The 14,623-nt window shown below is 35.9% G+C and overlaps 1 protein-coding gene across 1 annotated transcript; it reads left to right on the forward strand.

Moving 5' to 3' along the window:
- Positions 1-4,937: 4,937 nt before the first annotated feature.
- On the forward strand, positions 4,938-5,882 carry LOC139144447 (uncharacterized). The gene has a single exon (XM_070715146.1). The coding sequence runs from the start codon at positions 4,938-4,940 to the stop codon at positions 5,880-5,882; it is 945 nt and encodes a 314-aa protein (XP_070571247.1).
- The last annotated feature ends 8,741 nt before the right edge of the window (positions 5,883-14,623 follow it).

Here is a 14,623-nt window from a genome sequence, read left to right on the forward strand (position 1 = left end):
CATCCAAATATCCATACGGTGATTTTAGCACTGAACGCGGTTTACACGCTTAAATCTGTTTGTTCCTTTCCGTTCATGACATGAGATGTTACGACAAACAATGGTAACAGATAACTCTGCTTCCCGGTTTCATATCTACATGGACTAGATATCAGTCCGTTTAGACAACATGATCTCCTAATAAATTTTGAAACGGAGCTAAATGTCCTTGTTGTCTTAACAGAAACAGCGATCTACACGCACAAATGATATTATCTTTTAAATTGTATGCGTAGGCAATGGTTCAAAGTCGGATGCACGACATACACGATTTACTGACAACATATCACGACGCAGATAATGAAACGAAGAAATACTTTGTTATTTGAAACAATCGCTTATTTCATTTTATATCAATGAAAACTATATATGGAATTAAGGCTGAATAAACATTGTCACGGCTGTACATTGGAAGAAAAAATCAGTAAACGACGAGTACTAAAACAAACTTAGCTAAGCTACTCAGTGAAAATACAAACGACAATCGAAAGGTCAATGGTGTGGCTTTTACAGGGTACTCAACAAAATATCTGTTTATGTGTCAAAGTGAGACTTTAAAATGAAATAGTATTCTGACGTTATGTATCAGGAGGATTAAGTATATTAATGTAAAAAAGGTTTTGAAAAATTCATTGTACTGCAGTTATCACTACCTTAAATGGTACTTTAATTTGGCAATTATAGGTTACCGAAAAGTATTATAGGTGAAACTTCATTTCTCTTGACAGTTCTATTGTTCATTCGTCTGCTTTATATTTTTCTGGAAAGGTCATAGAGGACGTGGTTTTCACATCTGAAGCTGCGCAGTGATGTTCTTATTCAGAGCAATTTAAGCAAAAGTATTTCAAAACCCCTTTTCATTAATTTACTGAATCTTCCTTGAAATGTCCTAAATCTCTGAGAATATACGTTTTGCCAGAAAATAACTGGACCAAGACACATCCGTTTTTTATTACATGTGTGTTGCATTGAAGCGTATTACAATGCATATTGCAGCTTTCGACGGAAAAAATGATATCTTTCGTTTAAAAATCAAAAGTATATTTTCAGTTGACAAAGATTTTAAAGCTTTGATGAAGGTAAGCGAGAGCAGCTGATATTGTGGCTGAACCTTTACAGAAACACATTAATAATATCGACCATAATATCGATGCAAATAACAGAGAACACGTGATACATGTATTTGTTCTCATCAACAATAATTTTCCTCGAAACACACCCAGTGTAAACTCCTTCAAATTGCCTATTTTGAGACTATTTTTTAAAATGTTTTACATCAATGTGTAAACTCATACCTTTGTTTAGCTCAAATAAGGAATTAAAAATCTACGATGGATTATCGGATGTGTGAACGGCCGACGATTGATTTAGAATATTTCTAATTAGGAGAGCGCAAGCTGGAAAAACGTTTTATGGATCATTATAGTCGGTAAAACTAGTTTTCATACAAAAACAAAACTTGCCCATGTGAAACTAAAGCAACGTTGAAGCTTGTGTTTATTCTCTCTAAACTTTATATGATAACAGTTAGGGACTATTTGGTCACGAGTATGTATATTATAGCAGGAACAATGAAAATTCACTACTTTGCTAATTTACCTTAAAGATTTAGAAGCCTTGGATCATTTGTGCTGAAACACGAATCAGTTCATCCTAACAAATTGTTTTTAGTCTGTACTCGTCTCAAAGAACTACAATAAGCATTTTTCTCTGCTAAATGTTATCAGTGTTATATCCTGTGGTAGCAAAGAAGTACTGAATACAAAATACAGTCCAAGAATTGGAAATGCGTTTATGGTTTTCCTGTAGTTTCTCTCGCAATATGTTTAAGCTTGCAATTCCTAAGCTTTTTGCAATGACTTACAACGAATATGTTCTAGGTTAAAGTTCTTCGTAGCGTCAGCAACATGCAGCTTGAACATTGATTGATACTAGTCTCTGACGCACTCCGGCTATGGCCCGACAACATCACTAACACTTTCATCATAAACTCAGTTGATTGTAACAATACGAGTATTCCGAAGTCCGCTTGTAATAACCATCTGTCAACAAAGATGGTTTTCATTCAAATCCATGATCCAATTTGCCGAACGAAAATCGACGAGCAGACCTCGCTGGCCGCCATGCTGCTTGTGTAGCGTGCATCAATTATTAACATTACAGAGCCCACTGCAGTTCTCAAGGATTTGTATTTGTAGCCCGATTTTTCTGTGTTTCATTATTTTATACTTCCGCGTTTACGAACGATTTTTAAAAACTGTAGGGCCAGTGGGTACCCGGTAAACGGGAAATACGCCTCTTTCACCTTTGCAATAGCTGTAAAAAATTTGATTCGCTAATTTCTATATAGAAGAAGATTTATTTATCTTACATCGTTTTCAAAAACTTCTCCACTTAAACGGCGGTGGTTGCTGAGGGCAGGGCAGTTTTGTTTGGTACGGAATACGCGTTCTCCCCGTCGTCCTGTAGGGGGCGAAGTAAAAACATATATTGTTCAGGCTCTATATCATTTTCATACACTTTATTGTCCTCAGACTGACCCTTTCCGTCATTCTTAATGTCTACGTTTGCATAATTATCACCTTCGTCGTCTGAACGTGGATTCCTTGGTGCAAAATTGCCAGTCTGGTCCTCTTTGTTCAGCGTTAACGTTGCATACTGACTGATATTAGTTAGATCCAAGGTCTCGTAGTCTCGTTCCAGGTGGGCGCTTTTTCCTCTCTTATCCATTCCGTGATTTTCGTAATGGAAGCTGTTAGTTCGCTTTCTGTTTCCTCCATTCTGATCATTCCGCGGTTTCAAAACCGACCTGTAATGAAAAATTATCTGAACATGTTAGTAAGTATATTGAACGTATTGAAATTTGGATTTTTGTTTTAATTATTTATTACATTTTCACACACTTTTCTTTTCGTTCATTTTATAGTGTTGGTTAAGATGACCAAAACTTACCTCCGATGTAGATATACGGCGATGAAGATAATAAAGGCAAGCAATACAATAGCAGCGACACAGACTATGAAAACTGTGAAAATATAAAAAAAAAACTTAAGTTTTGTCAACATAGTCGGAATATGAGCTACTTATAATTATGTAGTCGACTAAAGCGTCTGTATAAAAGTCGACAAACCCCAATCTGCTATTCAGTTCAATGGAAGGTGCTTTTCTATCGTGAGTTTTTTATTTTCAAGATAGGGTGTTGAAGACATTCATAGATACGTAAATGATACATTTTTAAGTGATAATGTCATTATAGCATCACATTTTGACATTTGTTAACATTACACACTCCTTTTCCTGTATCTGACCACAAATTAATTCCATTAAGATCAATAACATACCCAGCCATCCACGTACAGCCGTGTCGTCTTTTTCTACAGATAAAGCAAAAGTACACGCATTATTGTCTAATGATTTAGCATAAATAATTGTGAGAGCACATTGTATATGCAGCCACTGCTTGTACAGACAACCATCACAATTTTTGTCTGATAATAAAGTTACCAGAAATGCTTGTACATTTTTCACAATAGTTTCCTACCTAGGGGAACACATTTTGGAGATTCGCTCCACTCTCCGTCGGCGTTACACAAAATGTATGTCACATTACTCTCAAAGTGGTGCCCTTCGTCACAAGCATAGACGACGATGTCCCCGTAAAGATAAGATTCTCCGTATTTCTCGCCATTCTCTATCTCATCCGGTTCACCACAGTTAGCGACTGAAAACAAAAAGATACACTCTATAGCTTTTATTTCAGTAGCTGGAAGTTTCCTTTTGTCTAGACTTCCTAGATCCTCTTGTCAGATTAAACGACGTGTGAATTGTACGAAAATAACATGAAGTGCGATTTCCAATAACGTAAACTTCTTTATTTTGTGAATTACCTAATTATTGTACATCGTTTTCGTCTAATTATACCAGAAAAGGTCGGAATTATAGTCTTTTGAATGCCCGTTGCGGACAGCGTCGCGCTATTGCGAGCAAACTGCACTGTAAAGTTAATTTTTCAAGGATAGAACACCAATTAAACGCCTTTTTGTAACACTTTTTGAACGCGTCCAGACGTTCAGAAATTTAACACTACGTGTTCAACCAACGTTCAATTTTTGAACACACGTGTGCAGATTTTGAACGCTATGTGTTCATCAGACATTATATTGAACACCATGGTGTTCCATATCTGAACACACGTTGCACAGGAAACGTGTTCAAAAAATTGAACGCCTTTACGCGTTCAAAGGGCTGTAACACTTTTTGAACGCATGGACGCCGTTCAACGATAAGCGTGTTAAAGGCTAGAACACATGATGCGCGCTTGTTGAACATCTTTAATTTTGGGCGTTCACGGGGTGTTCAAGCCTTGAAATAACATTACAGACCATTGATATCCAGTAAAATTATTTTATTCTAAAAATACACGAAACATTTCTAAAGTAAAATACAATAATTTACTGTAAAATGGGCAAATAAACATGCAACTTTGTATGTAAAGTTTGTCAGAGGAAAAAACAAAAAGTGTTAACACCTTCCTATCAAAAACATAAGCAATAAAAATCACCATATTGTGGATTACGTTTATGTTCATACTTGTTTAAAATGTACAAAAATCATCTGAAAAAGCTCAAAATTTGGCATACTTATTGTGTTGAAAAGACGTACATGTATGAAATGCATATTACTTTCGCTAGAGGGCGTTGACTACGACGCATATCGGTCACTTCGTCTCCAGATTTTTCAACGAATTTTACACTTTGGAGAGATTCTTTGAGCTGCTTCGTCGCTGTAAAATTACCCTAAAGTAATTCTGCACCCACTGGTTGTAATATTTTGAAATGGGTATATCTACTGAGGTGTGGCGAGCGAGAATTGGATTATACTGCAACGGACCATGTGTAATGGGCAACGGCCATGATGGCGTCAAGATCAGCGGCAATGGCATCTGCGCTGCACTGCGGTTAGTCTTGCTCTGTATGCTATTGAGATCGGGAGACATAGAAAGTAACCCCGGGCCAAATCAAAGTAGCCAACAAACTACCGACAAGAGGAAAACAAGACAAACCACACTATTGGGTACGTATGCCACAGCAGAAAATGACCAATGTGAACTATCCGACATCATGCGCGAGTTACGTAATGTAAAAGTTGACCTCGGCAGGAAGATGGACAAGTTGTCGTCAGACTTACACAAAAAGATAGATGATTTATCGCATGATATTAATGACGTTCAACGGGAACTAGAGGAAGCCCGTGAAGAAACTGCACGCTTAGCCGAAGAAAATAAAGCCTTAAGTGATCAAGTCTGTGAATTGACAAGAGAATTAGACAGTATGAACGGACAGATGAAAAGGGACAATTTAATTTTCAAAGGATTAGATCAAGACGAGAATGAATCTTGGGATCAGTCAGAGTCAAAGGTAAAATCGTTCATCACGGAAAAGCTCGGCATCGATGGGGAGATTATAGAATTCGACAGAGTTCATCGATTGACAAATGCACGGACAAGACCACAACCAATCATTGCCAAGTTTTCCAGATACCAACAACGCAAACAGATGTTCGAGGCTGCCAAGAACTTGAAAGGTACAGATTTCCAAATATCAGAAGATTTTACCCGTAGAGTAAGAGACACACGACGTAAGCTTGGCCGCCATCTTGCAGCCGCTAGAAACGAGGGAAAGAGAGCCTTTTTGTCGTTTGACAAACTGAAGATTGACGGTACTACGTACGTGTACGACACTTCAAGCGACGATATTCGACCCTTATCAAGAAGAACTTCAGCCACAGCTAGGATAAAGGCCAAGGCCACGGTAATAACACAAATACGGACACAGAACATCTAATTTAATACACACACAGAATTTATCTGACAATAATGTGAATTTTCGACAATTACATTGTATTTCTTGGAACATTCATGGTCTGGCGTCTAAAATACTGGATCTTGACTTCATCTCATATTTGCGAGAATTTGATATTATTTGTTTATCTGAAACGTGGGTTAAGAATGAGTCACTGTATAGTATTGATGGGTTCAGATCATTTCAAAAAGCTGGCTGTAAAAGATCAAAGTATGGAAGACATCCAGGGGGGATAAATGTGTTTTATAAAGACTCGCTCACCTTAACCGTCAATGACATGCTTAGCAGTTCTGACAATATTGTTTGGCTTTCTTTTTACAACAATAACGATAAATTTCCTGTAATTATATTTGCAGTAGTTTACAATCCCCCTGATGATAGCGACAGGGTCGATTCTGATTGTACACTTGATATATTAGAACAAGAGTTAGGTTCCTTTATTGGAAAGTTTCCTGAGTCCCAATTTTATGTCTGCGGGGACTTTAATGCCCGCACTGCGGAGGAGCCTGATTATGCAAATGAGGATGTTGCCACCTTTGTGTTCCCTGCAGATCTCGTCTCGGATCGTTCTGTCAGTCCCAAACGTAGTTCAAGAGATGGCATTTTAAATTCTGCTGGTAGAAAGTTCCTAGAATTCTGTAAAACTACAGAACTACGAATAGTCAATGGGCGACTTTTCAAAGAAATTGGTAGTGGTAGCTTTACATATGTTAGTGATACTGGTTGTAGTGTTATTGATTACCTCTTAACTCATGCATGTAATTTTTCAAATATTAACCAGTTTTATATCGACACAAGGGTTGAATCTGATCATCAACCAATTGTATTTGACATCATCTTAGATGCTCCAAGTGAATGCTTTACTGATACTTTACCTATTAGTTTTGATAACAACCCTGACACTGGGAACGCAATACTCTCATATGATAGATATATATGGGATAGCAATAAACAAGAGAATTTTTTACAATACTGGAACTCTATTGATGCTAGAAACCAGATCGGCGAATTTTATGCCTTTATTGACAGTGTGTCTGTTGAGCAAGCTGCTGAATGCCTCATTGGTATGATCAAATCTGCAGCAAGTGGAATGAAACGTAGTTTTAATTGCAATCGGCAGCAACACACGGGATGTTCTGAAAATTCATGGTATGATCGAGATTGTAAGAGACTTAAACGTATAGTCAATTCGAAATTGAATGATTTTAGAAATAATAGATCCATGTACAACCTTGACTTGTTGAAAAAATGCAAACGAGACTACAGGGAGCTGATTAACCAAAAGAAAAAAGATTTTAACAGTAGTAATTTGGAAAAGTTGGAAATTGCAGCTGGAAGAGTAGATTCAAATGAATTTTGGTCACTTATTAAAGGTAAATCAGCCCCTCCATCTCGCAGCATATCGAACAATGAGTGGTTTAATTATTTTCAACTTTACTGAACACTCCAGGTTTTGAAAACGATGACTTTACTCAATTTTATGATGAGATTAAGAGCTTTGTCGACAACGTTGAAAATAGTGAAGAAATTACGGATGTTGACCTAGAATTTTTGAACTCTCCTATTGTAATTGAGGAAGTGGAATGTTGTGTCAACAAACTCAAGTGTGGTAAAGCTCCAGGTATTGATGGTGTGTCACCTGATATTTTTAAAGTATGTCCATATCCTGTCAAAGAGATGATGTGCAAATTGTTCAATGCTGTCCTTGAGTCTGGAAATTTTCCAACTGCTTGGGCACAAGGTGTCATTGCACCAATTCATAAAAAAGGTTGTGCCGGTAATTACAGGGGGATAACTTTGCTTCCTATAATTGGTAAAGTCTTTTGTAGCATTTTAGACAATCGACTTCGTGTGTGGCTTGAAAAGAACTATCCAATTGTAGATGAACAGGCGGGGTTCAGAAAGAATTACTGTACATCAGATAATATTTTCATTTTACACACTATAATTTCAAAATACTTGGCTCATAAAAAGAGTAGATTATTCGTAGCATTTGTTGACTTTGAAAAACCGTTTGATCGCATTGATCATTATTGTTTATTTTATAAATTGCTTAAATGTGGGTTGTCATGAATAAACGAAATCAAATGCATAATCCATTTTTGTAAGATGGTTTCTTAAAGACATTTCCTCTTGTATAGACAATTCTAAATTTAGAAGAAAAAAGAAGTTAGTCACGGCTTCTCTGGTTCAAATGGTATATAGTTGTCAACACTAAAGTAAACACACCATGTCAAGTTGTCAAAGTGTCACAGTAAGGCACAACATGCAGAAAGTGGGGAAAGTGGGTCCTTGGCAGGGTAAAACCTATTTCTTTGTCCAACAAAGTCCTTCATAAAAAAAAGTATGTTTGTTTGTAATATCTTTAAATAAACCCTGACATAAATGGGTGACATTTCAAAAATATACTTCTCAGAAATTTAAAACATATTGAATTTCGTAAAGACCTTTCAAATTCTGGTATACCCTGCTATTAATATTTATACAATTTTTTTTACCAAAAATGGTAAAAATCACCCTTAAAATGAAAAACATGTACATTTCATCATAACTTGAATATGTCACATTCTGGTAATCCCTAATGTCTTAAAAATGTCTGAAATGTCTTTAATGTCCTAAAAATACAAAGTTGCAAATTTCTGCATAATTTGAACAATCTGAAAAAGACTATCAGTAGAGATCTATGTCCTAAATATCAAAGCTGTTCGATTAGCAGTTTTGAAAAAGAGTTTTTAAAGATTTTTTGACCAAAAATGATAAAAATTGCCATGAAATATAAAAATTTGAATATTTCATCACAACTAGCACAAATTTGACTAAGGTCATTTTGGTGGACATGTTTCCAAATATTGAAGACGTCAGTAAAAGAGAAGAAGATTTTTGCCAAAAAATAGCAAAATTAGCCTCAAAAATATAAATGTGCATATTTCATCATAATTTGAACATATCTGATTAGGGTAATCCCTTGGGACCTGTAATCCAAATATTAAAGGATTCGTACAGGCTGTTTTGAAGAAAAACCTTTGGTTGCTACACATCCACCTATTTAGCTGACAGCAAAGCTAAAAATAGCGCCAATGGCACTTGATCACAACTGGCACATTGTGAAACTACTCTATCTCTGGGTACACCTGTACATGAAATACTGAATGGGTAGGTGCTGCGGGTTTGGAGTTTGTCAGTAAATGCACGCAGAAAACAAAGTCCCGAAGTAGTGAATTCCAGCCATTTTCAAACCACACTGTTTGTCAGTGGGGTAAGCAATATTCACAAAAATCACATTTTCAGGCTAATAGACTATGTTTTACGAAATCACACGTCCTTATTACAAAAAATACCATCAAGGACACTATGTGCTCACATTCGTTTGAATTGGTCCATTCAAGAAATATTTAAACAAGAAAAACAAGAATGACAAAAGCAAATAAGGTCTCCAACTTAGGTACTGGAGGTCATCTTTAGGAACATGCATATCAACTTCTATAGCAATTATTATTATTATTATTATTTTATTATAAAGCCTTCAAAAGAAGAGAAATACAAAAACTAATACAATGACAATTTAAAAATCAGGTATTAAAGGAAAACACTCGGTACAAGACAAAAAAAATCCCAAGTTTAAAATGGTCTTAATAACATATTAAGAAGATGACGACTGTGTGAATCTTTTGCAAGTAACAACTGGCGAATGCTGTCAGTCAGCCCATCTGGCCTTGAACATGTTTTCATATTTTTAAGGATCGACTGAGAATATCGCTTGTCAAAAATATACCGCAAAAGTGAAATACCATTTCTGACACAAATTCTATTAACACGTGATACTAAATCAGTGTGACCATGCAATCTACCACATAAATGCATATTCAAAAGATGCAGGTAAAAACAACGTGCACGAGAGTTATTACTAAAGATGGATTTCTGAACTGATTTCAAGTGACGTATCAATTTTCATAACATTAATTGCCTTCAGGAAAGAAGTACTTCTACAATATTTATGAATGCCAAACCCAGCTTTTAATAATTTTGACTGGATTTTTTCGGCCTCATTAATTGATGATTTAGACATGTGTACACAGTTAATACCATACAATAAAACTGGTCTTATGGCAACATTCCATACATAAGCGAGTACATTACAGTCAATATGGCCATTACTGAATCCAGCGCCTTGAAGTCCATAAAAAGCTTTCCTACATGCATTTATTCTATTTCTGATGTGATCATTAGGATTAGACGATGAAAGTGTAACACCTAAATAGTTCACACTTTCGCATTCATCCATCTTACACCACTCAGTAACCAATATGGATGCGGTGTAAGTGTACACTTACCGAAAATAACACAGCTTGTCTTTTTAGGATTGAAACACAAGCCATGATTTGTAATATATTTGTTTGCAATCTCGATCATATTTTGAAGACCAGTAACAGAAAGGCTAGCTAACAATAAGTCGTCAGCATAACAAAAAACATTAAAAGACAAATTATTAATCCTGATACCTCCAACACATGACGACAATTCATCCACTAAATCTTGATAAAACAAATTGAAAAGAAAAGGAGACGATAATCCTCCTTGACGGTACCTACAGACACAATAACTGGTTCACTCAAACTAGAACCCCACTTAATTTGTACGCTTAGATGCCTATACCAATACACTAAAATCTTCCAGCAATGATTAGGAAGTACATCCATTGCTTTATAAAACAAAACATCATGAGGTACAGCATCAAAGGCTCCCTCTGCATCTAGAGAGCAAGTATAAACTGTCGATCCTCGTTTGTTACAGTATGAAATTACATCATTTGCTAAGGCTGCAGCAGTGGCAGTTCCTCTACCAGTAACAAAACCAAACTGTAAATCACTAAATTCATGTCGAGAATATAAAGTTCAGTAATTTTCGAAAATGTACAGGATAAGGTCAAAGGTCTATAATGTTTTGGTACTGCAGGAATAATGTTTTGGTACTGCAGGAAATAGCAATGGGAGAAGCAGATCCTAAATACATAAGCAAATGTCAACAACAAGAAACAGAGAAGGCTTGATAAAAAGAAAAGGTGGGAGTGGGCAAAAAATGCACAAGGGATCTGGTAAAAAAGTAATGCTACATCATTGATCTTCTAAACCCTACCCCCTCCTGCATATCAAATGTTCCACCCCTTGGTATTACATAAGACCAAATGACAGGAAGTACATTTACAACCTTGGAGATTTTTAATTAATGCCATGAGTGTTATCATTCTAATGTAAACAGCACTTAAGTTAGTTACAGATAGTGAAATGCCTTCCACTGTGGGTGGTGATTACAACATCTGGCATTATCGTGGATCCAAATTTCTCATCAGTTTTCGAATGTCTTACATAGAAAAGTTGCAAAAATTGGTCAAAAATGAAAAAAATCACCTCAGCTTTGTTTTCTGGATCAAATTTTCCTACAAATTGGTACCAAATATGACAAAATTATGTTCACAGCCTTCACAATTGTCTCACAACATATCCTGGGTTAGTATAGGTCATTTAAGGTCACAAACTGAGAAAAGTACCTAAAATATACAAATTTTGGGTTTCCCAACACTTTGAGCAGAAAATTTATCTAATAACATCTTTCGGGACTTTATACCAAATTACAAAGCTATCAAACAAGGGACTTTATACCAAATTACAAGCTATCAAACAAGTAATGTTGAGATAAAGGTTTCTTGACCAAAATGACAATATTGTCTTAAAAATACAATTTTTTATATTTCAGGACAATTTCCACATATCTAACTATTGTCATCTCTGTACGTCTGTGTACGAAATATGAAAGCTGTCTGTCCAGGGGTTTTAAAAAGGAAACACTGTCTAAGATTTTTTGACCAAAAATGACAAAATTGCACAAAATAGTAATTTTCCCAATTTTGTCATAATTTCAACAAATTAGAAGAGTAACACCCTTGCAAAGAGACAACCCAAATTTGAGAGCGATTGGGCCGGCGGTTTCAGAGAAGAATAATTTTTACTGAAAATGAGAAAAATCACCAAAAAATTCAGCAAAAATACAAATTAAGGATATTTCACAATATTCATAAAACTGTATAAGGTTAACCTAAGGTACTTGCACACAAATTTTCAAAGCAATCAAAAAAGCTGTTCTTGAGTTATTAATTCTTAACCATTTTCACATTTTGTAAGCTCATTTGCATAATTTTGGCAATGCAGACTTCATTTGAACAAAATCCCATCTATGCATCCACACACCAAATACCAAGCTGAAACGTGCAGCGGTTTGCGTGTTTTTGATGTTGACGGACATACTGTACATACATACATACACACATAAATACAGACGCCATTGACTTCAGCCTATACGATAAACTCACATTGGTAAAACCAAATGTGAGCTAATAAAACGATCTTTGTCTTTAAATCAATGCGCCAGTTAACAGGTCCAGCAGCTAGTTATGTCATCAAGTCTGTAATGTTAAGGGTCATAACAAATGTGAGAAATCTAAAACATTAAATATGTTGTTTTTTATCAATTTTATTACCAAAAGCGCATGAAAATCTCTGATACTTTGAATCAGCCATCCTGCATATTTGTAACATTCATCAAAACCTCATTTCTGTTCCACAACTCATTAAATAGTCCACAATGCAGGATTGGTGTACATTCCAAAACTACATATATGAAAGACCCCTAAAATCAATTAGTTAAAGGGGGGTTAGAAATTTCCCAAAACTATCTAACCGCTGCTCCGTTTGGCTCCATTTTTCGGAATCGGAACCTTGGAATTAGTCTGAATATCTCTACCAAATATCAATGCAGTCTGTTCAGCGGTTTTTGACTTTTTGTCGTTTACGGAAAATGGACACTGTCCACCACCAGTTGAAGCTAACCCTATATCACAACTTCCAGATGTGATAATGACCTATGGTCATTATGTTAAAAAATGCCGCCAGTGGCGCTTGGACATAATGACCGCCGAGTATTATCGGCATTTATCAACAACCACACTCACTGTGAATTAGACAGACCACGAAGTCAATGAGCAACATATAGCTGAAAGACTATTTTTCACATTGCGATTTTAAGCTCATTTTTATGAGAAAAGAGACATGTATATGTATATGGAGAAAAAGCAGAAGACATATTTGTAAATTGTTTGTTAAGTGACAATCATATATGCATCTCTTGAAATTTTGTGGTTATAAGGTATAACACTAGTGTAAGAATAATGAGGTTAGAATAAGTTAGTAAAGCTAAGTTGACAGTAATTAAGATTACAAAATTATACACTAAGCTGAGGAAATCTGAATGAAATAAATGTTGAAAAGTAGCAAAGTCATGGTCATCTTTTGTCTAATACCTTGTGTAGGTTCATGAACTTTACATAAATCTTGCTATAGATTTGTTGCTAATGGGCAGTAACTGTGTTTCAGATCATTTGAGAGCAATCTATCCATGACAGCTTTAAATTGTAATACACTTCTATTTAAAGGAGAGAAACTTCTCAAATAATTTTTTTCCCTGTAATTTGCTGTGAGAACACATGGACAGATGCTCAGGACTCTATGCTGGTGCTACCTTGATAACTAACCTACAACTTGTAACGTCATTGTCTAACCTGTTCACCCCAATTTCCTGTAGACAGGTCCACACTCTCCATTGATATCAATGGGTTTGGGCCATACCATTGTAGTGAAAGACTGTAACATGTGAGGTTGTGGATACTTAATCTCTGGAATGTCCAAAGTCTGTATATTGACTCAAGGATGTTTACTTAACAAATGCCTAGGGTCATCTCAAAAGTGAGAATCTAAACTATGAAATATGTTTTTTTAATGCTTTTGATGCCCAAAAGACCATAGAACTCTCTTATACTTCGAATCAGCCATCCTGCATATTTCTAACATTCATCAAACCTCATTTCTGTTCAACAACTCATAAAACAGTCCACAATGCAGGATTGTTGTACATTCCAAAACTACATATATGAAAGACCCCTAAAATCAATTAGATAAAAAGGGGGGTTAGAAATTTCCCAAAACTATCTAACCGGCGCTCCGTTTGGCTCCATTTTTCGGAATTGGAACCTTGGAACCAGTCTATGTATCGGTATCAAATATCAACGCAGTCTGTTCAGCAGTTTTTGACTTTTTGTCGTTTACGGAAATGGACGACATCAAACACCGGTTGAAACCACCTCTATATCACAACTTCCAGTTGTGATAAAAACCAATTGCTAAGTACAAGAGACGTGTTGAGCTACAATACAAAATAATCTACGGTTTGGTAGCAGGCTATGATCAACTAAATGTTACAAGGGCATAAGCTTTCAAAGACGTGAAGTCTCCTTCATCAGATGCAAGGGGGGGGGGGGGTGAAAAATTGAAGCAGAAAGTGACAGAAAATTCACCGTGAACATTTCAGAAAAATCAGTTATTCGGAGTGAACATTTTTACTCTGAATGGTCTGTCGCTTCCAGCTTTAATTTAAATAAGGGAGACTACACGTCTGCGAAAGCTTATTCTCCGGCAACATTTGGTTGATCATAGCATGCTACCAAAGCTTAGATTATTCAGAACAAAATTCAGAAATTTATCAAAATTCAGTTACTGACCCTTGGAAGTTTAAATCTACATAAGAGATGAACTGAGGTTCTCAAGCTTGTTTCCAGACAGCTACCTCTACACTCATCTTCTTCATTATCTGTACCACCAGCTTCTATAACAACTCTT

Source organism: Ptychodera flava, chromosome 11 (assembly GCF_041260155.1).
Source record: "Ptychodera flava strain L36383 chromosome 11, AS_Pfla_20210202, whole genome shotgun sequence".
Taxonomy (NCBI): domain Eukaryota; kingdom Metazoa; phylum Hemichordata; class Enteropneusta; family Ptychoderidae; genus Ptychodera; species Ptychodera flava.